The sequence below is a fragment of the Vipera ursinii genome (assembly GCF_947247035.1).
Source record: "Vipera ursinii genome assembly, chromosome: 8".
NCBI lineage: Eukaryota > Metazoa > Chordata > Lepidosauria > Squamata > Viperidae > Vipera > Vipera ursinii.
This window is the reverse complement of record NC_139519.1, coordinates 10,308,328-10,333,826: the sequence shown is the minus strand read 5'-3', so window position 1 is coordinate 10,333,826 and position 25,499 is coordinate 10,308,328. Positions and strand designations below refer to the sequence as shown.

The 25,499-nt window shown below is 37.9% G+C and overlaps 1 protein-coding gene across 3 annotated transcripts in view; it reads right to left on the bottom strand.

Moving 5' to 3' along the window:
• The window catches only part of LOC310643888 (zinc metalloproteinase-disintegrin-like daborhagin-K), a 129,108-nt gene extending 107,308 nt beyond the window's left edge, over positions 1-21,800 (bottom strand). For 2 of the 3 annotated variants that reach the window (XM_083368553.1, XM_083368552.1), the window contains exons 1-11: positions 21,658-21,800; positions 19,425-19,531; positions 18,122-18,192; positions 16,241-16,319; positions 15,245-15,321; positions 12,379-12,574; positions 9,874-9,936; positions 9,231-9,302; positions 3,853-4,022; positions 2,463-2,547; positions 355-485 (exon numbers count right to left, since the gene is read on the bottom strand). In XM_083368553.1, the coding sequence (XP_083224679.1) occupies positions 355-485; positions 2,463-2,547; positions 3,853-4,022; positions 9,231-9,302; positions 9,874-9,936; positions 12,379-12,574; positions 15,245-15,321; positions 16,241-16,319; positions 18,122-18,192; positions 19,425-19,531; positions 21,658-21,709 (1,103 nt within the window). In that variant the 5' untranslated portion in view covers positions 21,710-21,800. The remainder of the gene's footprint in view (positions 1-354; positions 486-2,462; positions 2,548-3,852; positions 4,023-9,230; positions 9,303-9,873; positions 9,937-12,378; positions 12,575-15,244; positions 15,322-16,240; positions 16,320-18,121; positions 18,193-19,424; positions 19,532-21,657) is intronic. The other variant, XM_083368551.1, reaches the window with a different exon arrangement.
• Positions 21,801-25,499: the final 3,699 nt, after the last annotated feature.

Here is a 25,499-nt window from a genome sequence, read left to right as displayed (position 1 = left end):
GCTTCCCACTTTAGGAAAGACTTTAATGTCTTACTTGATTTCCTTTTTATCCATCAGAGATATTAATATTTGGTTTCCTTGGCTATGCTTCCTATGCTGTTTCTTCAAACTCTGGGGTTTTGGAGGAAGCTACTGAAGGATGGTTATTCAATTGCTGAGAACATTTCTACCTTTTTAAATACAGCACATTTTAACTAGACGTGGTAAATGTCACAGAAATGAAACAAACTCTGTTTGTAACTCCCTGATCATTTCATTTTTGTAAGTTCTCAGTATATTTAATTTAACAATTAATTGCAAACATTTGAAAATAACTTGATTGGAAAGGCATTAGAACTTTTCTTCAATGCTTACCTCATCCAGGGAGCCATAATGCATGAGTTAGCACCACAGTCACACCGATTTCCATCATGACGCATGCCCAGGTTATGACCCATCTCGTGGACCATTGTAGAAGCAACCGCATGATCTATTGGGCTATAATCCTGAAGAAAAGAGAATACTTTGTTTATTGTTATTCCACCAAGAAACTGAAAGTGAATCCAATTATTATTAGCATTAAGTGGCTAAAACTGGTGACCAACTGACCAATTTTAAGTTGAGGATACCATCTCAGGATTCCTCTAGTTCTTCTGAAAGTATTTGTGCTCACCAAGACTCCAGAACATACACAAATACATTTAGAAGGAAACTTTAAAGCCCAGAAGCTACAGCACAGGAGAAGATCAAAAGTTATGCAATCATTTCCTGTCTGCATTTATTCAGTTACTAAAACTTACAGGCAACTTCAGTCGAAAAACTACTCAATGTCCTTTGCTACAAGCTTGGATTTTCAGATATTGAAGGTAGCCATCCTAAACAGACTTAAGAATGAGCTGCTCTTTCTGAATAAAATAACCTTCTTGAGCAAGCAGGCATATGAATACCTACTACTACCAGGATCCCAACTCTGCTTATTAAGAAACAAAATTTTATGAGTTTTGTTGTGTAAGTTTTGTTTATTACCATGACTATCCATTGTTTCTATGTCAGGGTTTTTCAACCTTTTCACCCATTGTACCACTTTTAGGATAAGGCAGCCTAGCAAGGTGTCAAAAAATTGACCAAAAATATATATGATAAAGTACAAGTAGTCCTCGACTTACAACTATTCACTTAGTGACTGTTTGAAGTTACAATGGCACTGAAAAAGTGACCTATGACCATTTTTCACACTTATGACTGTTGCAGCATCCCCAGGGTCATGTGATTTACATTCGGATGCTTGGCAACTGATTCATACTTCTGAGCGCTGCTCAGCTGATCTCGCCTGGCTCACTTAGCAAGCAGCCTCTTTTCCACAAGCAAGTGAGCCGGGCAGGAGCCCGGGATCAGCTGAGCCACGCTCAGAAGTCCCGCTCAGAAATGCTGATCCAGCCCGGCTCACTTGCTTGCAGTAAAGAGGTTGCTTGCTAAGTGAAACCCCAGGATCAGCGAGCTACCTGGCATTGATCCTGGGGCTTCACTTAGCAAGCAGTATTTTTTCCCCAAGCGAGCTGGGCAGGAGCCATTTGCTTGCTAGTCCTACTTCCCCCAAATGCTCCACTTGCTCACTCACCCTTCCTCACTGGCTGCTCCGCTCACTGTTCCTTGAAAACAGGCCAGTCTGCCCCTTTTTTACCTTTTCTTCTCTCTGCCCTCCTCCTTTTCTCTTCCGGCTGCACCAGAAGCTGCATTTAGCATGTTGCCACAGATCCTGGGGATGCTGGCAAGCTTTGCAGCTCCAGCTGATCTCCAGGTCTGTGTGACTCTATTTCGAATTGTTCCCTCCCCCACTATAAGTAGCTAGGCTGGGCTCAGTACCACCAGCCAGGGGCTCGCGTACCACCAGTGGTACGCATACCACCGGTTGAAAAGCCCTGTTCTAGGAGAACAAAAAGCTAAGTTTACTGTTTCTCAATAAATGCATAGCATCACTTTAACTAATATGGTTTTCTTAAAATACTGGAGTTTTTCCTTTTTAAGTAGATTTAGTATTCTTTCATTTTTTCAATGTACTAGAATTCAGTGATATGCAATCTAGACACTAAATTTCTTGGAATGTATGTGAGGCGATTCATGTTTGTAATTAAGATTGCTAAGAATATTGTTCAGAAGCATTATTTGGAAGTATTGTAACATGATTTGACCTGCTCATTTGCCAATCAGAGCACAGTTTGACTCTTCCTGATCCAGAAACATATAATATATTGTCGTCTTTGACATATAGCTCTTTGCATACAAATAGCTTTTTCTAGAATGAATTGTGCCAAAATAACATCAGCTGAGGCAGGACCTGGAAATGTCAAATCCAGAAATAAATATGGATGAAAATGACATGAATCAAAAATAAGAAGAGGCTTTATTTGTAAAGAGGTTTTGCCTGTATGTACGTTTTCTTTGAGTACAAATAGATAAAAGGTATCCTTTTTTTTCCTACTAACCTCAACAAATGCTACAGAACGTTTTGACTGGCACATGCTGGACACGTGAGCCAATCCTATAGTTGGTCCATCAAAATCAATGGCCCTGTAAGAAAGAAGGGGAGAGGGATAAAATTGATAGAAGATAGAAGCATGTTATGTAGTCTTAGGGCATACGTAACTTTGGTTTTCTGCAAATCCCTCAACCCATCCTCAATTACTACTAGTTTTCAGAATGTTAAAATTCATTTTAGGCTCTACTCTCAGAAGCCATTTAACTAAGCAGGTCTGTTAAAAATAGTCAGGATGCATTTTCACTATCTGGTGAGTTTGGCTGGTGTTAGTATGAATGAGATTGGGGAGAGGGGTTAGCATGTTGTCTGAATCCAGCCCATTTGGGTTAATTTAATTCCATTAACTATGTCTATCAATTTAGCTGTGTGGTTAAAAATGACTAGATGGTTTTGGGAAAAGTGATTGGGTGGCAAGCCAAATCAACATCTGTGGGAAAAATAAAATGGATTGTTTTGTATTTTTTTAATATTTTCCCTTGCACTTAGATCTGCCTTCCATCTAGCCCCTACTTCATAAGACCTGCTTGTTATGCAATCATCCTGTAGGATTGCTCACAACATAATTGTTATTTGTGAAATATCTTATAGATATAAGAGAATAAACATGTCAATTACTCACTCATGAAATTGTATGACAATATATAGGCTGATGGGTTGTGGAAATGAACACTTAAGACAGTGGGCTACCTAAGATCTGCCTGATGCAGTGAGCTTCCATGACTTGCTCCAACTCCTGTCAAACTAGCAGTTCAAAAGCACACGAACATAAGTAGATAAATATGTACCATTTTGGGGAAGGTAATATCATTCCATGTGCTTTGGGCATTTGATCATGCTGGCCACATGATCACGGAAGCATCTTTGGACAATGCTCGCTCTCCAGCTGTGAAACAGCACTGAGCACAAACCCTTAGAGCCGGATATGACTGGCAGGGAAACATACACACACAAACACAAACACACACACACGTATATGTATATGTTGCTGAGCACTATATATAGATTGGATATTTTATTTTAGCTTATTCTTATTCTTGGTTTATCTGTTGTATAATGCAAGTGTTCATTTAGTTGGTGCAGAATACGAATGAAAACATTATTGAATTGACTTAAAAATGCATGTGTAAGTAGAGCAAACTTATAGCAGGATAATCATATAAGTTTCAATTTTAAATGCAGGTGAAATGAAATCAAGCTGAGTTTTTCACCTGCAATCATTCAAGGACTTCTCAGAACCAGCTCTCATCTACAAAAAAAGTGCTTTGTGCACGCACTAACCTCCCCATAACCCTCCACTCCCAGCCACCCCCACTCCTTTTCCCCACAATGAGACGTACGTGAGTAACTGAGCATTATCATGTCTTTTGCGACTCAGCAAATCTCTCTCTCTCCATTCTCCAAATGAGTCCAAAGTAGCACCTCCTGATGATGTCACGTTAATCAAATCTCCGTTCATCCAAAATTCTACGCCAACCAGGGGTACACGAATATTCAAAGGTAAGTACATCTGTCAGGTGGACATGGCATCAATCAGAAACTCAAACACAAGTAAACTTTGAGAAACATTTCAAGTTTAAAAACGAATTGATATTGGCTTTTGTAAGCAGATTTCTTCTCTGGGATCCGTTTCATAATCAACTGAGCTTGGAATAGGCTGCCTCTGTCCATCTCTTTCTAATCTCCCAGTTCAGAACCATTAACCACAGCCTGGAAGAATCCAGCTACAGACATAGTTCTGATTGAATTCTTGCAACACTTTTGGACTTGCATCCTCCCAACACAGTGACTTTATTCCCATAAGAGGCTTATTTTTTTATTGAAAAGTTTTAAAATACATTTTAAAAACATAAACTCCCTCCCTCCCCCTCTTTAACCTTCTGCAAAGTAACTCCTTCAGCTCCTTGTATACTCTCCATTTGAGTCTGACGCTCTCCTTCGTCCTTCCTTCCTTTAAATTCTGAAGATAGCGGAGGACCTGCCTTCAATATGTTAGAATAAAAATCTCATGCCTTCAAAACTGTATTAAGATGATATCTCGTGCCAGCATAATATATGTAATATATGTAATATATGTAAGTTTAAACTCTGTTCAATGTAAGAAATGCAAGTGACAGCTCTTTTGACAGCTGACAGCTATACATGCGGTTTCCAATGACAGCTCCACACGCGGCTACAAGTGACTGCTGAATCTGACAGCTGCGCACGCCGTCCGCACGGATTGGAGGAAACTGAAATGGCGGGAAATATCCAAAGACGGGGATTGGACAGAGACTCGCTGGCTGCTCTATATAAGGGAGGTTCACACTTGCTTGTCGTTCCTGTGAGGCAATAAACAGCTGTTTGAGTTGAAGCCTGCTGTCCTCAAATCTGTACCAGGAACCTGCCACAAACACTACAACTGGCGACGAAGGTGGTACTGCTTCACGGGAAACAAGAGCGAAGTCACGAGCTGACTAGTCACTGAGCAGAGTCACTGAGGGAAACTAATTCCCGTAATAACCGTGAAGCAGTAATTACCGAGGCAGCATGACAGCAGTTGGTCAAATCAAGGAGTTCGACATCAAATACCCAGAGCGATGGGAGTTGCACCTGGGTCAAGTCGAAGGCTACCTCCTATTTAACCGAATAACCGAGGACCGCATGAAAGCTGCGGCACTACTTTGCCTCAGCGGCACCGCTGTATATGATGTTGCGGCCGGCCTCTGCAATCCAGACCCAGTTAGTGCCGTTCCGTACGCAGAGCTGACAGAAATGCTTAACAAGCATTTCGTGCCTGCCAGATCAGAGCTCTACTGGCGGCTCCAATTCGCCCAGCAAACCCAGAGGTCCGATGAGGCAGCGTCCGACTTCATCGCGGCCGTTCGACACACCGCACGCTGGTGCCATTTCCCGGACCTAGAGGGTAGGATCCAGGACCAGATTGTCCTTGGACTCGCGGACAAGCAACTACAGAGGAAAATAGTCGCCAAGCCGACCTTGAGCCTCACTGAGGTAGTAAGCGAAATCAGGGCTTACGAGGCCACACACGAGGAACATCAAAAATTTCCCACCACCAGAGCCAATGGGTCAGTCCATCAATGCCTTCAAGCTGACTACGAGGAAGAAACCACGGGGGCCGATAACAAAATCAACGCACTCCAACACCAACAATACACGAAGTTTCAAACACAACGCAACGACAGATAAGGCCCTAACAAACCGCAACCTCCTTTAAATTCTGAAGATGGCGGAGGACTTGCCTTCAATATGTTAGAATAAAAATCTCGTGCCTTCAAAACTGTATTAAGACGATATCTCGTGCCAGCATAATTCACCACCAAGCCTACTGGAATCTCCCATCTAAACTGAAGCTGCCGTTTCTTTAATTCATCGGCCAAAAAAGCAAATTCTTTTCTTCTCCTTAACATTCTTGGAGGAATCTCTTTCAGCATTAAAACTTCTTGCTCAGCAACTTTAAATCTATTGTTATAAAAGGCTTGGATAATCACATTTCTGATTGATCTCTTTGTAAAGTAAACCACCACATCTCTAGGTAATTTTCTTTGTCTGGCAATCCAGGAATTGACACGAAATATTTTGTCTATATCCCCCATAATATCTTCTGCTTGTTGCTCCAAAACCAGTTCGAGGGCTTGTGCCAGTAACTCTTTCAAGTTTTCCTTTGGGTCTTTTTTCAATTCTCTAATCTTCAAAGCAAACACCATATCTCTATATTGTATCATAACTACATCATCATCAATCTTTTCCATCACATTTTCAGCTTCCAAAATTTTAGCATCCAATCTCAAATTATTTTGATTCAGCCCTTCCATGCGATCATCCAGATGCTCAATACAGACTGCAAGCCCTTGAAATGCAACTAAAATGTCTGCTCTTATTTCAGTATTCTTCTCCTCAATAAGTTCAGCTATTTGCTGGGACTGTATTTTTAAAGCATCTTGTAAATCTTTTAATGTTAATGCGGGTGCGGGTGCAGGTGCCACAGGAAGAGGCATCAAAGCCTGTAATGAAGAATGCTGAACTGGTGAAGCACCAGCACTTCTAGGAACTTTGGTTGATTTAGAAGCCATCTTAACACCCAGTTAATTTCCATTGCGCACTTTCACTTTCTACACCGCTTGCAACTTTTTCTTTCAAAGTAAACCAGAGTTAAAGTTCAAATACTTGCTATTTCAATATTCTCCTGCACAGCTCTGCCTGCATCCAGGTAATCCAAAGTTAATCCCATCAGCCTGATTGACATTGTAGCAAAAATATATGCTAGGTACCTTTTGAACAGAATTGAAATCTGGGTAGAGGAAAACAACATCCTCACAGAAGAACAAGCAGGTTTTAGACAGAACAGATCTACTATTGATAACTGCTTTGTTTTGAACCATCTAATTGCCAAATATGCCTATAAGAGGAGACCCCTGTTTGCTGCTTTTATAGACCTTACAGCAGCATTTGATATGGTAAATAGAGACGTACTATGGAGTAAATTGACATCTCTTAAAATAGAACCCAGACTTCTGGCTTTGATTAAAGCCCTTTACACAAGTACCTGTTTGAGGGTGCGGTATGGGGTTAATGGGGCCCTGACTAATAGGATTCACACAAATAAAGGGATAAGGCAAGGGTGTATCCTGGCCCCATTATTATTTAATTTATACATCAATGATTTGCCAGGGTTAATGAAGGATACCATGGTACACATGCCGATGATCCTAAATACTTACTGTAACAGCTTGCTTTATGCTGATTTTATTATGATTTATGATTTTATTATCATACTCACAAGTAGGATTACGTAGGCTATTAAGAAGATTCAGCTCTTATTGCCAGGATAACTCCCTAATTATTAGCAAATCCAAATCGAAAATAATGGTGTTTGGAAGAAACCATCAGAGACATAAGTGGCAATTAGACGGTGAACCAATTGAACAGGTTAATACCTTTGTATATTTGGGAGTAACTTTTTCCAAGACTGGGTCTTGGGCCTGCCATCATCAACGAAGTACATTTAGAGCAAAAGCCTGTTTGAATTTATTGCTCAAACTAAAGAATCATAGTTACCCAGGGTCCCTAGCTCCACTACTCAAAGTTTATAAGGCTAAGGTTACGACAATGCTCTTGTATGGAGCAGAAATTTGGGGTCTTTATTCAACCACAGCTTTAGAACGAACACAGTCCCAGCATCTGAGATGCATTTTTGGTGTAGATCCAAGAACATCTGCTGCAGCAGTTAGAGCTGAATTGGGAATTCATACAATTCAGGCATTATCTAAAATTAGAGCTTATAACTACTGGTGCAAAGTTAATGAAATGGAGACTGATAGACTCCCCAAATTATGCCTACTAGAGCAAATAAAACTACAATCACAAATCTCCTGGATCACCAAACTAACAAATTTTGTAAGAAGCTGTGGCCTTCCTGTTTCTTGCGTAACAGGAGAACAATCTAAAAAAAGAGTTGTCCAAAGAATTAAGGATATAGAAGCACAAACTGATATAGCTATCCTTAGTAAGGTGGGTAACTTGAAATGGCTGAGTAAATACAAATGTACTTTTCAAGTGGACAGTTATTTGAAGTCACAACTCCCAAAGCATCTTAGGGAGATATTTACGAGAGCAAGATTTGAACAGCTTGACACAATGGTCAGATATGGGAGATTTCATGCTATACCGTACAATGAGCGTCTCTGCATTTGCGGAGCGGCAGAGGTAGAGGACCTGGCTCACATCCTATTTGACTGTTGTTTGTATAAGAGGGTGAGAGACAGGTATCTTGGTCTATATACCAAACGAATGACCCATTGGGATCCCCATATCAAAATAACTTACCTTATGTCCGGCCAGAACTTGAAAATAACATCCAACGTAGCACAGTATTTGAACAAAATGATCCAGTTAAGATCTGCATATGTGGGACTGATTGGGGTAGATTGTAAGGGCGACTCCGAAATATAATGTTTCCATATTTTATCTATATCTTAAATTTGCATTTTATTACTATTTTAACTTAAATTGTATTTTAATTTCATTTTAAATTGTATTTTATCAAATTCCATTTCGGATTGCTTTTATCTAGTTTTGGTGACGGTTTGTTGCTGGAACTTTGTACTTTGATATGGCCCAAGGGCTAATCAATAAAAGTTGTTTAATCCAAAGTTAATTGTTGATTGCAGGGATGGTTGCAGCGTCCTGCTCTGCTCTGAAGCCTTGGAGCAGAGGAGTCCCCGAGTCTGCAGCAAATTCAGGCTTTTGGGGGGGGGGCTCTCACCCTTCAACCCCAGAATTTAAACTCTGGTCGTCTAGGGGAGCTCTACCCCTACCTGAACACTCACCCTCCCCTCTTCTCCCAAGGAGAGGGTTTCCGAGCCGCAAAACAGCTGATCGTCGCTGTTTTAGTGGCTCCAACGGAAAACAACGGGGCTGACGGCCGGAACAGCCGCCATCGACGGAGCCTTGCCACCCGGAAGTCCCAAGAGGCTTATTAACCTAGTTACTGAATTAACCCATTTTCTGGGATGGCTTCACATGCTGAATTACCAGCTGGCCAAATGACCTAGTTTTGCCACACTCAAAGCCACAAAACATAGCATTCTTGTAGAAATCCATCTACTCTCTCTCTTTACCTGATTAAGTATGTTGTGTTAACAGGGTGAAAATCTGGGCTGGTGCTGAAAGAAGTTTAAAATCAACAAGTGAAATAATATTTCCCATGTCCTCTTACCTCATTTACAATGTTGACAATTTGATATATTCTTTTTCTTAACTTTTTTAAGCTACCTTTGTATTTCTCGACCTACAGAAAAGATAAAAATGTTATGATGAGATGATAATTATAGGAAGAAGGGAAAGAAGGAGGAAGAGAAAAAACATATCAGTGAAAGGATCAAATCTGAATTTGTTGATGTAATAATAATTTTTATCCAAGCAGTCCAAAGAATTCTTTTCTGCTGATTTTTTAATCTACATTTGTGCCATTAATATATTAAGGTTTTTAACATTTCAGCAGCATACATGGACTTTTTCCCTGGTTGGAGAAAATTTTGGTCAGCCTTCTGAAATGTTTTCCTAAATTGGATGCTATATTTCCACGTTCAGAGATGTGTGAGATAAGCATTCTTCACTATACATCTATCCAGGAATAACAAATGTGCAAATTAGAGTATATTTACAAATGACTCTTAACTTTGTAAATATTAGTTGGGTCCAATAACAAAAAATGTCAAAGTTTATGATAAAGCACATTTTAAGAGAAAGCCAGTTAGAATGTTTATTAATCTCTTCAAAAATGCCCACATCAAAAAAGGCAGAAACAAAATGCTGTGCTCAATGCAGAAAGAAAATGGAAAGATATCCAGGATACTTACCATGCTGTGGTCCACAACTATGACAAGCTTAACGTATCTGAAGCGGTCATAATAACTTTGTTGCTAAACAGAACAATAAAGAAAAGGCTGTTTAGACATGTTGCCAACAAGAACGTTGGTCATCATCAGATAATAGGAAAAGTGCTTGTTTTACTCTCTGGTCAAAATACTTGAAATTTCAGAAATATTGGTTCTTTCAAGAAGACATAGGGAGACAGCTTGTTAAAATTTTAGCCCTGGGCCTTGAGCCCTTTGGAACTGGGCCATGGAAGTGGCAGGTGAGCGCCTGCATCTCCACTTGCATGAACAGCGAGCAAGCATGGGTGGGTGGGCTCCATTTGCATGAGTGGCTGCATGGAACCATCCCCTGCCCTCACCTGTTTGCAAAGATGGAAAGGTTGGAGAATTCTGACTTAGAGAAAGTGCTGACAAAGTTCTGAGGAAAAAGTACATTATGCAATGGATTGTCAAGCACAAAGAATTCACTTTATTTGTATTAATAAGGTGTGGCACTTTTTTCCAATTAATCTGTTTTTGGAATTTATGATGCCTACATTTAAAGATAAAGGTATATATGAATACCTAATTCTGAAAAGAATTTAATAGGAATAAAAACAACCACATGAGGAAATTGCTCTCTTTGACCAGTTTTTCACCCTGTCAAAATGATGCTTCAATGACTTTCTCTCCTTTCCTTCCCTTTCTCAAAAAAAGGATCCCAACCAATCACGTGAGAAACACAGTGATGTTGTCATGCTATGGAACCAATTAGACCTTGCCTGCAATCATATCACACTATGCATCAAAGACAAGGTAAGGGGAGGCACTCAGACATTTTGACCCACTGAACTCACTCTTAATGGCCAAAGAATTGTGCCTTTTCAGTGATGTAATTTTAAAGTGATTACTGAAATATTGCTCCAGAGTTCTCAGGCACAAGGAACAAGGAACCATGGTTAATTGCTCAGAGTAGTTTCTTTATTGCTGTTCTGGTATAGACGGGAATCTTGCCAGACTAAAGCACACTCTGTGTAACCATGAGATACACTCTGAGAGGGCTTTAGGGAGGATCCCTTCCGGGCTTCTTTCTGCAATCCAAGGACTCATTTCTGATCTGCCTCTTATTTCCCTGCGAAAGAGCCCCTCCTTCCTGCATTCCACTGTTGGATTCCACCACCAGAGTACCCAGATTGCTCAGGAAATGCACTCTTGCTAAGAGCTGAATGTGTGAGTGTGCATTACTTGCTTCTTTTCCTAGGAAAGCGTTCTCGTGTTTTTTCAGCATACAGAACTACAAGGCCAAATTGCTAAATCTAGAATGTAATTTCTCTCCTTGCTCTCTGACAGCCAATTTGAATAAAGTGTTCAAGATCTGACATTGAGACAAGAACACTCAAGATAGTGGACCAATTAAGGACCAATTAAACATAACCTGCTGAGGATAAAGATTCTTGAATTGCCAGAAACACATTTTAATAAAAAAAAGTTGAGATTTTGAACTTCTAGATATGTATCAGGCAGTTTCATCTTTTGCCACCAAAAGGAAGGAAGGAACTGTCACTTTGGATGCATCGTTTGTTTTCTAACTTTTGTCCCTTCAGTAAAGGAGGAAAATATTGGGAATGTGAGGGTCAATTGTGACTAGATTCAATTCGTCACTTTTTATTCAGTAATTGTCAATCCAACTTGATGGTTCAAATCAAATTGGAAAATGGAGTCAAGATTATGTAATGGCCTTATCAGACATCTCAAAACCATTAAATATTTCAAACCAGTTTCTCCCCCATCCCAATTCCTCTCTGCATGCAAAAAAGAGGCATCCACATTGATAATTTAATTGCTTTTCAAAATTGACTTAAAAAGTGGAGATGATTTAGAAACTCATTTAGATCCATTTTGATTCAAATCTGCAAACTAAGTTTGTATGATCAAAGAAAATGCTATAAGACTGGAACATGTATTTTCTGTTCCTCAAGTTTCCATTGTTTCTTTTATGCCAGGGATTTCAAACTCAATTTTATTGAGGGCCTCATCAGCATTGCGGTTGCCCTCAGGGGGCCGGGTGGGTATGGCTGGGGTGGGCGTGGCCTACTTGGTGGGCGTGGCTAGACTGTGTATGGCCTACTGGGTGGGCGTGGCCAGCTCTACATCATTGGCATCAAGGGTGCCTACGGGGACCTGGGCAGGAGTGGGACAGATCTGAGGGTCTCTGGCAGGAGGAGGGTCTCTGGGCCAGGGCCAAGGCAGTGGGGGCCGTTCCCTCGCTGTTTCCAGGATGGCTTCGCAGGCCACACGAAACCACTTCGCGGGCCAGATCTGGCCCCCGGGCCTTGTGTTTGACATGTCTGTTTTATGCCATGGCTACAATAAAAATATAGAAATGGGGGCTCCTCCCTTTTGAATTCTATCTATTACCCCTCCCCAAAAGAATTTCTCCCTTACTTTATATTTTCTAAACAAGTAAATGAATATCTGGTCTCAAACTATGTTTACTATGAGACTTACTTCAGAAGTAGCAACTAACTGAGAGGCCTTTTTGATGGGCTCATCTGATTCCCAATTAGTCTGGGTTACCCCACACATTTTGGGGGCCTCATCCTCTTTTTCTATGTTTTCATATTTGTAGACTGCATGGGCTTCACTGTCGGGAATCTTCAAGGGTTCAATAAAGTACGTCTCCCCTTGAAGCTGGAAATGTCCTCTGTAAAACAGTGTGGAAAAGGGTGATCAGAGATGGAGAAGCAAGAGAAGAGAATATTGTTAGTTGAGAAATAAACTGCACTGATATTGTTACCTAGATACAGCTATGATCAAAAAGATATAAGAGATTTCACACACTCAATGCAACCACGAAATATCCCTACAGTATTTGTTTGGAGATACTTTGGCATGGAATCCAATATTGTATATTTCCTAGGATGATAAAAAATAAAATTTCTTTTTTTGTATATTTTATTAGAATTGTTTTTTCTTTAACATACCATAAATCATAAAACAGAATGATGTCTGGGTGACATTTATAAAACAATCCTTAACAATTAATTTCTATAATCTATATTCCATCTGTTAATTTCATTTGATTTCCTCTATCCCTAACATATCATTCCTTGCAATACATCAAATTGAAGCAATTTTGTTTGTTTAACAACAGTTAAATATATAATCTCAATAATCCTATATATCGTTTTAGTTGCCTTATCATAGATCCTGTCACTATATTTATTTCAGTTTGTTTTCCCCCCTCAAAAAAAATTACAAATAACAATCTTTTTCTAACATTCAACTATCTTCACGTTGATAAAATTTCTATCTATACAAATGCAAGACTAAAGCTATTTGAAAGATTCTGTTTTTGTGTACAACTTTATCTCATAAGGGTGAAATACTTTATATCCTATCAGAGAGAATATTTAAAAAAGAAACATTTGTTAAAGAAAAAGAAAAAAAATGGAATATATTATTTTAAGAGGGATGAATGTTTTTTTCTCTTTTGTGTTCTTTTTCTTGCTGAGAGTAATATAGAAAAGTTGAAATGATTTAAATAAAGGAAATGTTTTAGATACTTAAGTGTGACTGAATCTAAGAAATACATTTTTTAAAATTTTTTTAGTAAGAGTTAAAGGATTAGATGATAGATGTATTGAATGGAAAGTTTAAAGATTAAAGATTAAATATATTCTTAATTATGGTTAAAAATAATAAGAAATTAAGGAAATAAATATATTAATTTAGGGATAGATATTTTAAATAATATGTTATTTCTTATGTTTCTTTACTCTTGTTTTCCTTTCTCTTTTTCCATTTTCCTTTTTCCTTTTCCTTTTTTCGCTTTTCATTGTTTTGCCTAGTTCTTAAGAAATGTAAAAGTGTGAGATGGCTTATATGGAAAAAATAGAGTTAAATTTGTAAATGTAAATGTAATTAATTTTTGAGAAATCTTCACCAGCAAGAATATCTAGAATTTGGTGGGAGAAATCCACTAAAATAAGGATTGTAACAGGATTTATGATGAGGCAATCAGAATGATTGAATAGAAAAGAAATATTATACTAATATGATTATTATTTTTAGGAATATTGGAAAATATATATTTAATTGTTATTTATCAAAATAATAAGAATTGTATTAGCCCAATGCTTGCAAAAGAGGTTATTTTGGGGAAAGAGGAAATCAACTAAAATTAATATGTGGAATATGGGTTATAGAAATTAATTGTTAATGTTTCATTTACAAATATAACACAGACAACACACTGTTCATCTATTATTGAGTGAAAAAAAATCAATAAATTATATATTTTTAAAAAGAATTCTTGGCAGACATCTTCACAGAGAGTTCAATGCAGAATAACATGACTAACAACACAGACTAACAAGGAGCTGGAGGCTAAAATATATAATGAATGATTGCAGGAACTGGGTACATTCAGGCTAACCACAAGTAGGAGCAGAGATGACATGATAGTCTTTCGATATTTAAGGGGCTGTCACAGAAAAGTGTGGGACAACCTATTCTCCAAATCACCTGATGGCAGAAGAAGAAGCAATGGATGGAAAGTAATCAAGGAGAGAACCAACTTAGAAGTAAGGAGAATTTTTCTGACAATTGGAACAATTAACCAGTGGAAAAGTATATATTCAGATGTTGTGGTTATTTCATCACTACTGCTTTTTAAGAAGAGATTGACAGCCATTTGTCTAGATTGATATAGGTCTCCTGGTTGAGCAGGAGGTTGGACTAGAAGACCTCCAAGGTCCCTTCCAAAGCTGCTATTCTGTCATACTGATTTACTTTATTATTCTGTTGTTTTTCTTTTATATTCCATCTTTTCATTTGTTCCTCCATTGCATGGACACAGTCTCTGTTCAAAGGGGATCTTTCAGTGTCTTCCTTCAGTAACAGATGTTGAGAGGATGTTGATTCTGACTATTTATAGGGACCTTGTGAATTTTGGGATCTTTATGTGGCTAAGATATGTAGCTGGTTGGAAAAGGTGTGCAGAGTGGCTCAAGAAAGTGTTTCTGAGTAGAACTGAAAAGTCTGCTTGCCCCTTCCTGTACACTTTCTAGCAAGGTATGCAATCTGAAACCTACTAATCTTCTCTACCTGTAACATCACCTCCTATATGGAAAGGAGACCGGGGCTTGGAAGCTCCTTTAGACAGATCTGATTTAGCTCCCCAGTGTCTCTACTGGCTGGCAGCAGCTCTTCTTGGTATTCAACCAAAGTCTTTCTTAATGCTGCAGAAATCTTGGATGACACCCAACTAATTTCCATGAAAAACTGAGGATGTCCTTCATTTTAACTGTGACAACTCCAAGAGCAGTATATTATTCTTAATAAAATAAATAAATATTAGAGACTATCTTACTTCAAACCATTGCAAGCACTGATGCTTGCAGTTGAGTCAGCATCATTCTGGATGCGTCCATGATAGTAGCAGTGATCCTATAGGGAGGCAAGAGGACTACACTGGTTAAAGCTTGTTTATAGTGTGATTTGATGAGCAGAAGTACAGTTCCAATGTATTCCAGAACATCAATGAAATATTAAGACAGACGTTTTTCAGAAAAAAATTCAGGGGGACAGAAGACCTGCTTAATATTGATTGTTGCAAAATGAACATAGTACAAATGCAAATCTCCATAAATCAAGTCACATTGTAGGGGGAGTCCCACTGATGGCACAAAGCTGAGAAATTTTGGGCAGACAACCAACATACAAATATAAAAAGTTTTCTTGGAGATCTACTCTAGTCCTGAACCACAGGATTTGCTGAATAAACTTTCAGACTTGATGTTTGTCATACATTCTGAAATCTTACCGTAATGTATGAAAAATTCCACAATTACTAATGATACCAGATAATCATTATTTCCTTGAGCTCACACAAGGACAGTTTCAAAATAAAGAGACAGATATAATTCCTAGCATTATCCAGAAGTAGATATATTTTGGAGACAGAGCATGTACATTTAGATTAATATTAAATGGATTTCTGTATAGGAGTTTTGGTATTACAAACAAAGGATTTTGCATGTATCACTGTAATCCAGTTTAAAAATGAAAATGTAGATCTTCTAAATATGATGTTCTCATAATAAATCTATTTGTGAAACTCACTCCCCAAAATGTTGGAAAGAACTGGATGATTGAAATATTGCCATGGCAATTCAATGAGTAAAATAAACTGGGTTTAACAATCCATACATCCTTATAAGAACATATCAATATAAGATACTTCATACATATATAGCTCTTCTTGTTTGAGTAGCCTGGTCTCCTTCTTGTATATTTGTAATATTGTGCATAAACATTCATTTCAATTTACTTCCTAAAAAGAAGACTCTTAAAAGTGAGACCCTACCTCAACCGGAGGGTTTGTTGTAATTTCTCTGCCATCTGGGGTATAATGAGTCTCGCTGTAATCTTCTGAAAAAAGATCTCTGGAAAAAATGGAAAGAAGAGAATATCTATGTCAGGAATTAAGTAGAACTGAGATAATTTTATAATAAGTTTACAACTACTGTATAGTGGCATTTTAAGTATCTTGTTTGGTATCAAAGGAATGGAGCACGTATTTCAATCCCATGAAAATGGGTATTAAAGAGGAGGGCAGTGTATACCAGATTCACCTGAAGAACACCAAAGAACACCACAGAAGCTGTGCAATTCTCTTCAATAAGGCTCAGAGGAGAATGATTGACCAGAAGACATTTTTTTATTAAGATTTCCTTTTATTCTTCTGGTCTAGGCAAGAATCTGATGAAACTGCTTCGTCTATAAAGGAGAGCACTATAATTCTATTTACTAAAGAGTAAAATGAATCAACCTCAAGGAAATGGATGCCTTGAACTTTCATACAGAAGATTCTCTCTTGAAGGTTTAAACCAGTATATGGAGTCACATTCCACTCCTGATCTCACATCAATAAACTTGTCATTGGCTTCTATTTTTCCAATCTATGTATTCCTTGCTGGTCTTCCCTCTCTAGCCCTGCTTTGCTTCCATGCCAAAACAAACCATCCAGATGCTACCCTTGAATTTCTGTATAGCCTTCATATTTAAACAAAACCAAAGGGGACTCTAGAGCTTCTAAACACACATTAGAATTTAACATGAAATGTCTCCAGTGGAATAAGATAAAGTGACACACAGATACTCATGTATAGGGCTAATTCTTTATAGCTTATACTTAATAATAAAGGCAATATACATTTAGAGGCACATATAGAATGGTCAAAACCAAAATACATTCTATAATCAAAGCCAGGCAGACATTCCCAATGCACCAACCATGTATCTCAGTATTAAACTGCACCAGTCTGCAGAGACATTAAAACAGTGTAGGGGCTGCTATACTAATTTATACTGTGATATGGCATTTACAGGATTTGGGGTTATGAAAATGACAGTCTTTCTTTTAGTGGTGCTTGTGGTTTATTTACTTGTGAGAAATCCAACCTAGAACTAAGAGAAATTTCCTGAGAATGAGAACAATTAATCGGTGGAATGGCTTGCCTTCGGAAGTTGTGGGTGTTTCATTACTGGAGGTTTTGAAGGAACGATTGGACAGCCATGGAATGATATAGTCTTCTGCTTGAGCAGCGGGTGGACTAGAAGGCCTTCAAGGTCCCTTCCAACTATGTTTGTCTTTTGTGCTGGAAAATAGTTTCCTTCCATCTTTGTGGCTCATATTTGCATAATATCATTATTCCTATCTATAGTTCAAATGGAACACTATGAGAAGTCTCACATGGCATTCTTTTTAAAAAAGGCTAGTGAAATCTGGGATTATTTAGGTCATGTCCCCTTACGGCCTTGATAGGAGATGACATTTTCTGCTTTTCATGCTTTAACATATAAATTCTGACGTAAGTTTAACAGCTATGCAGGTCTCATAGGAAAAATTATTCAGATTGACGGAGTGTGTGTGAAGGAGCATAAGCAAACATTTTAAAATCTTTGCAATATTTCATTATTAACCTTGTTAATTCAAGTGATAGAAGGTTATGAGCCTTGAATGGTTCAACTTTGACTAAAATTGTTATGGTCCAGCACTGTACCATAGGAGAGAAGGAATAAAAATTAACATACTCACTATCTATATCTACTTTTCCTACAAAGTAACATTTATTTTAATTTACAAAAAATGGAATGAAATTATTATTTCTCTTAGATTGTGTCCAGGAATATACATTTTCCGCCTTGTACAAGCAAAGTTAAGAAAAAGTCTGAGTTAACATACTTATTTTTTTCTAGGTGAAGGACCACTGGCTCTCCATTCACTTTAAATTCATATTGCATGGTGTCTTCATACTGAAAAGCAAAGAGTTCAGGCTTTACAAAAAAATAGGCAGGTAAAATACGTGCCCTCTTAACAACTCTACACCTGTATCAATTTCAATCTAATGAATATTTTCCCATAGCCAAATTATTTATTAGATTTAGAATATTTCATCTGGTGGTTTGAAATTAAATTAACTTTCCTGCATAAGTTCAAGATCTCATTCTCTGTTTGAACATTTTGGTGAATGAGGTTGAGCTGGGACAGAGACACTGACTCAAAAGTCATCCAGTGATGGACTTGAATCTGGTTCTTAGAAATAATCTTCAGCTGTAACCACTATACCATCTTCATCTAAAAACACATTTTTTATATTTCAAAGTGATGCATGTAGACATGCATAGTTTAAATTAAGTACTTTACTGGATTCTGCCTATAATACATGGCTTAAGTCTGGGATATTTGCAGGACCGTCTGCTGCCAGGAATGACTTCCCATCGCCCTGTGCACTCACACAGAGAGCTGGCGACCCCCAGGGGGAGGGCCTTCTATGTTGGGGCACCTGCCCTTTGGAAACAGCTCCCCCGAGAACTTCGGATGGCCCCAGATCTCCGGTCCTTTCATCGCGAGCTAAAGACATACCTTTTCCAACTGGCCGACCTGGACTGACGTTGGGGGTTTTAATCATGTTTTTAATTTTTACTGGTTTTAGTGGGGCTTTGTAAAATTTAATTTCTTTTAATATTTGTATTCATTGTTTTATTGTTTTTTTTATTGTTGTTAGCCGCCCTGAGTCCTTTGGGAGATAGGGCGGCATATAAGTCCCATAATTACATTAAATTAAATTAAATCTCCCTAGACTGCTTCCCTTCTCTTCAGAACAGATAGAGAAACTTTAATGGAATTTCCTGGATTTGGGGGGGAGGATGTCAGTCCTGGATCTGTTGCAGCTATGAAATGACTCAAGGCTAATCCTCTACTTCATCCTTCCTCACTGTACGGCTGGTTGTCTCCCAAAACTTTATTAGTTATAATAACCTATCAATATTAGGACATTCTGTTTGCCATGAGTCTCTTCAATTTTGTGTGAATTAGAAGGCCATATAAATTTGTTCAATTCACTTTAAATAAATAAATAATTCAATCAGAAACGTAAATTGCAATGCAAAATCCAGATAATCATTAGATGGCAGCAAAGGAATATCAACATTTCTGTGGACTGACAAGAAATAATTGGTCGATGAAACAAAGACCTTTTTCTTACCTTTTGCTCAGGCTGCTTAACTGCTCCTTTGGGCATTGCAGTGACTTTTTGTGGATACACTACTTCATAATCATTAACGTTCCCAGATTCCAGGATTATAGAGCTCCCTTCGTAAGGAAACAGAAAAGAAGGTTTTGTTTACTTTGGAATGTTATTCTACCATTTTCACATCCACAACACAATTTGTTATTCAGTTATCAGTGAAGAATGGAACCTTTTTCTAGTGGGACACAGCACAGATGTGCAGATTTTCTCTGGGAATGCAATTTGCTGAATGATGTTTGGGAGCTGAAAGTCTAACTGGAGACATTGCTTTGGGCAGGTGCAAAGGAAACATGTTGGAGCTTGAATAATCAGAAAAATATATAAATCAATCTCAACCAAAGTGCAGGTTTGTGCAGTGAGCGATAAGGCTAAGATGAGAAACTGTAAATCACAATAATCTGATTCACATAATTCAGTAAACCTACTGTATTATGGTTAGCATATCCATTAGTCAAAAAGCTAGGCAAACGTATGCAAATGCAACTTATTAGGAATTCCCTTCAGTTGAACTGCTATTTCACTGCCATCCTAGTAGTTTTGCAGACTTTCCTTTCTTTCATTTTTAAAAGAATCTATGGACAGCCCACAGCATCCTAATTATCAAAGGGGCATCTAACAACATGTAAATACTGTAATTCAGTGGTTTCAGAATTAGACTAATATCTGAAAAAAATAGAGTTGGTCCCAGATGGACATTGCATGGTCACCTGGTATTTGCTCCTTGACTTATTTTGCAAATGTGGCAGTCTGACACCTGCAGGTACACTTGGATGCACAATTGCAACTGAGGCCAAGATTTGTTAGTAGATTAAAGGAAGGAAGGGGATAAAGTTGTGCTTATAGTTTCAATTAGAAAAAAATAAAATCAAATATCAATAACCACAGGGTATAGGAAAGAAACTCCTAGCCAAACACTTAAAGAATTACGACAGAGACAGAGACACAGACAGAGAGAAACAAACATTTGGCCCTGGAAACGTGTCTTCTCAGACTGATGGCAGCCCCAGACAGAATTATACATCTTCTTCATACCTATTTATGTACCTACCCATTTGAACCTGATGCTCCCAGAATCATAGCAAGGGTTCAACTCCACCAGCTAGCAAGCAAGCTTACTATTCCTCTTCTTTCTTAGAGCACAGGAAAAGCAGCAATTTCCCTTCCATCTCCCTTTCTACTTTCCTACATTGTTCTCCATAAATTACTCCTGTAAGGGCATCCCCATCTTTCCTTGCTGTTTAAACAAATAAACAAACAGGGCTACTGAAGTGAGCCTCTGACCGTTAATTGTTTTTGGCAACTTCTGAATCAATTGAGTGTCATTGTTTGTAATGATATGTGGGAATGACTCAGGAGACAGGGAGAAGAGCCATAGACTGGTCAACTGGCATGTAAAAAGTATTTCAGCCCACAGAAGGAAGGAGAACTTGGGAGGAATTTCAGAAGGTTTAAGGTTTAAGATTTATTAAATTTATATGCCGCCCTTCTCCCTGAGGACTCAGGGTGGCTCACAACAATAAAAAGTTAAAAGATAAAATACAAAAATTAAAAGAGGATTAAACAATATAACTCCCTGCAGAGTAAAAGGAAAGGAGGGAAGAAATAATTTAAGATAAGTGAAAATCTTGCATTGAGAAAAGTTAGCGTCATATTATCTTGAGTAGAGTTTGAAGATTCTCTGTAACAACAATAGAACTAGCTTTTATCTGGCTAAATGTTATGCAAGCTTAATTACAAGATGTCTAATTGACCCACTGAAAGAAAATTGAAAGCAAAAACACTTTATTTTTCTTTAACATTTTGTTTTCTGACATTTTCTTGTCAAATTCTGTTTCTCCGTCCTCTTCAGTCTTCTAATCCTTTTTATAAAACTCACATCATTGGAAAACTTTCTCTCCAACTAGAACATGCTTTTCTCATGAAGACCTTAGGACTTTTCATTCTTAGGATCTGCTTGTGGCTTGACAAAATTTAAACAAATACCAAGTAACTATTTATGTAACTTTAGAACAAATGTGATCCTTGAGAGCACTCTTTTGCTAAATCTGTAGAAATTGAAGTGGAACAAATTTTGGTTAATTGTCAGAAATAAAACCCAAAACAAAAGCAAAAAACACAGTAATCTGTTGGATGTAATAGTCTTTTAGCAGTAAGATTCTGAACAAGCGAACCAAAGAGAACATCTTACCTTGATATGGAAAAACTGCTAAGCAAATAATTACCAAGAGAACTTGGATCATTTTGGAGGCTGGATTTGGCTGGCAATCTCTTCCTGCTTTCCAGCCAACCTGAGCTCTTCTCCCTTTGACTATGAGAAGCAAGGAATGAGTCCTTCAGCTTCATTCATGACCTTATATGAGAAGATGTTTGCTAAAAGATTTGCACAAATTCTGAGTTGTAACAATATTACTGGAGGGCCATTTTCCAGGTGGCTTAGCGCATGTCACTCCAAAAATGACAGCTGAAAGGGTTCGTTCAAGGCATCCCCAAAGCAAAAGCCCAAAGGAGTTGATCAATTAGTCACAGCAGAGCAATCCCTGGCTCACATGTTAATATAAGTAAATTTGGGGTGTCTGGTGCATGGGGCCTTAAATGCCAAGAGTGGGTTTTTTAAGTATTTTGTGAGTAAGAGGCACTTTTGGAGCAATCTAGCATCCTTTCAATATTGCTAGCATTGATTGAATCCATGTCAATGCATTTTCCGGTATCCCTGATCCTCTGTGCCATAATAGATTCTTACTTTGTAGAGAACTCAAGAACTTTTGTTATATCTTCATATATTTCCTTCAAAAGCCCCTCCCTTTTCTGAAACAGGATTTATATGTTGCTGCAAATGTCAGCTGCACTAACATGCATTCAGAGTGAGGACAATTAATCAGTGGAGTGGCTTGCTTTCAGAAGTTGTAGGTGTTCTAACATGGGAAGTTTTTCATAAGAAATTGGACAACCCTTTGCCTGGAATAGGATCTCCTGTTTGAGCAGAAGGATAGACTGGAAGATCTCCATGATCCCTGTTATCCTATAAAGACCATTTGAAGAGGAACTTTGAGATGAATCACATTTCAATTGCCTTAAGAGGAACCACTTTTCCAGTGGAAAAAATCTCCAACTGTCAATAATGGGGAGAATAGCTACAATTAAAATGAATATCTTACCGAAAATACTTTTTTTATTTCAAATTATTCCTGTAAAATTAGAAAAAGCCTTCTTTGATGAACTGAATACCATAATATTCAAATTTATTTGGCAAGGGAAAAAAGCAGGAATTAAAGTGAAATTGCTACAGGACATTAGAGAAAGGGAGGATTTGGACTCCCAGACTGGAAGTTATATTACCAAGCATCTATTTTAATTAAAGGATTAAAGGATGGATAACACTTAAGAGACAAAAGATTACTATACCTAGAGAGGCATGATCTGCAGATTGGCTGGCATGCCTTTCTGTGGTATGGGAAGAATAAAGCACATAGATATTTCCAGAACCATGCTATAAGAAATGCACTTCTCTTAGAATGGGAAAAAATAAAAGGAAAAAATTATATTAAGATACCTGAATGGCTTTTAACAATGGAAGCCTTTGCTTACCCAAACTTAATTAACTATGATAAACTTGTAACACATAAAGACTTACTGGACAATGAAAGAAATTTGAAATCTAGACAAGACTTACAACAACTTATATATATATATATATATAAATAAAACCTGACCCCCAACCTCTCCTGTACCCTGTCCCAAATTCCCACCCCCTTATTCCCCTCTTTAACCCTATAAAAACTAATAATTTTTTTTAAAGAGGACCCACTTTTCCCTTATAATCTCTCCTTTTGCCTCCACCTGGGATAGAAATCTATAAAGGCACAATAAAGACGAGGGTAGAAAAAGGGGCACTATCCACCCTCCTGTTGAAGGCAAAGCAGAAATATTTGATGAATGAAACCAAAAGAGGAAAATCTACTTTTGATTAGTCTGTTTGGCAATTTTGGGGGGAAGAAACAGCAGCTTCATTCCAAGAGGACAAAGAGAAAAGAATCTTCTCTTTGTTTAGAAACAAGAAGGTATGTGAGCCTTTGAAAACCTCTTTGGTGGCCAACTTGTTTTCTTTCAGAACTTCTGCCCTTACCATCGCCAGCCGTCCTCCTTTGAAATAACTCCAGACTAATTTAAGTTGCAAAGCATATTAGGAATAGAGCTATAAAATTAGCACCAAGCCACATCTTATGCTGAATTTAACCTTTCTGTTCAAGGGAAGAATAAATGACAAACCAGTATTACAATGTATGCGTGCTTCAGCAAATGTATACCTGCTTTTAATGCTTTTCTTATCTCAGTTTGATGCTGAGTCTGCTCTAAAATTTCTAAAGTCTTCTCTCATAATAGAAAAAAGGAGGAAAAGCTTTCCCTTTTATCACCTTAGAAATGGGCAAGAGGGCATCTCTCAACAGCCCTAAGCAGTCTGGTCAATATAGCTATGTTTTAATTTAATAGCATCTGGAGGTCTTAGGGTTTCCATCCCCTCTGCAAAATTCATAAGGACTTATTGCCAATTTTTGAGCTTCATGAAGCCTTCAATCCTCTTTGCTGATGTAGCAGTTCTTGTCTAGGTTGAAGTTGCCTCTTGGATTCCCATTCTCTATCATGCATGCCGTTCTTTAGAAGAAGAAGCTTCAGTACATCTCAATGATCTGTTTGTTCTTTTCAGTTATATTAAGAGGTGAACCTCTTCAGGTCCTTGGATTAGAGGTAGCAATCATAAATTCTTCTCCTACTTTGAGTGCAACATTTGCTCTTGGTTATGTGTGCTTGACAATCCTCTTTAATTGTGATTAACAGGTTTTAGTGCTCCTGGAGTCAGACAAGTTTCACACAATTCAGAAGGACCTTATTCCTAGCACAATTCAATGCCCTCCCAACAGCAATTCCTGAAGGATACAAAAAAATCCCCTTCTGTCCATGTGGTAGAGGAATTATTAAATTGGTGGAACATGTTATTCTCTAATGTTCTCTCTATGCACATGCTTGCCAAGAATTATTTCTATTCTTTACTAAATAATCTGGTCATTCTGATTTGGTTTATTTAAAGATGTCATTGTAATTACTGGATCAATCTTACTTTCTATCCTTGATCATAGCCAAGTACTCTCTTATAATTTGCACAGAATGCCATATTTACTCTAATCATTTTTAGATATTTTAGAACAATTATATTTTCCCTTTTTATCCTATTTTCCTTAGATTTTTGTATTGTATTTGCTGGTCTCTTATTATCTATTGTCATAATCTAGGAGTTATTAGGAACTAAAGGAAATTATATTATCTTGATCAAAGAGAAGAAACCTAAAGAGAAAACTCATCAGTTTAATCTAAGAAAATTGCTGCATAAGAGCTATATTCAAGAATCTATTTTATTCTCTTAATCTCCCTCATTTGCTCCATGTAGCTCAAGTGACATCAGTTCTCATTTTATCCTGAAAGCATCAATCTTGGGAATTAGTCTGGGCTAAGAGTAATAATTGTCCAAAGTCATCCAGTGAGATGCATGGTAACTGGAGACCTAAACATGGCTATGTGGAGTCCAATCCAACATCTAAATTTATATCACAATGTAAAATATATGTTAAAATTCATTGGAAAGTCTAGGACAGATCTCAGTAGATTAGAAATGATTCTAAGCATGCTTGGATCATTCTTCCTTTTTGCAACTTAACCTTTAAAAAAAAAACTCAGGCAGGGAACCTCAGAGAAGTATTTTCTCCAGGAAGTTAATATCCGTTTCACCCCCTTCATCAGTTGATAGAGACTTCTTTACAAGCCAGGAAAAACTGAAAATATTTGTGTGGGCACAGACTTTGCAGGCTGAAAGCCCTCCTGAGTCACAACGTCAATGGAAAAGGGAAGACAAGAAAGTTTCCTTTGTCATTCATGAGCTGTCAGTAAGATGTTTTCATCTGGATAAGAGGATGATGTTTACTGTAAACGAGAAGACGCGGCTCCTTGGCAAGGCACAATATTCCATAACTGGCAGCAGCC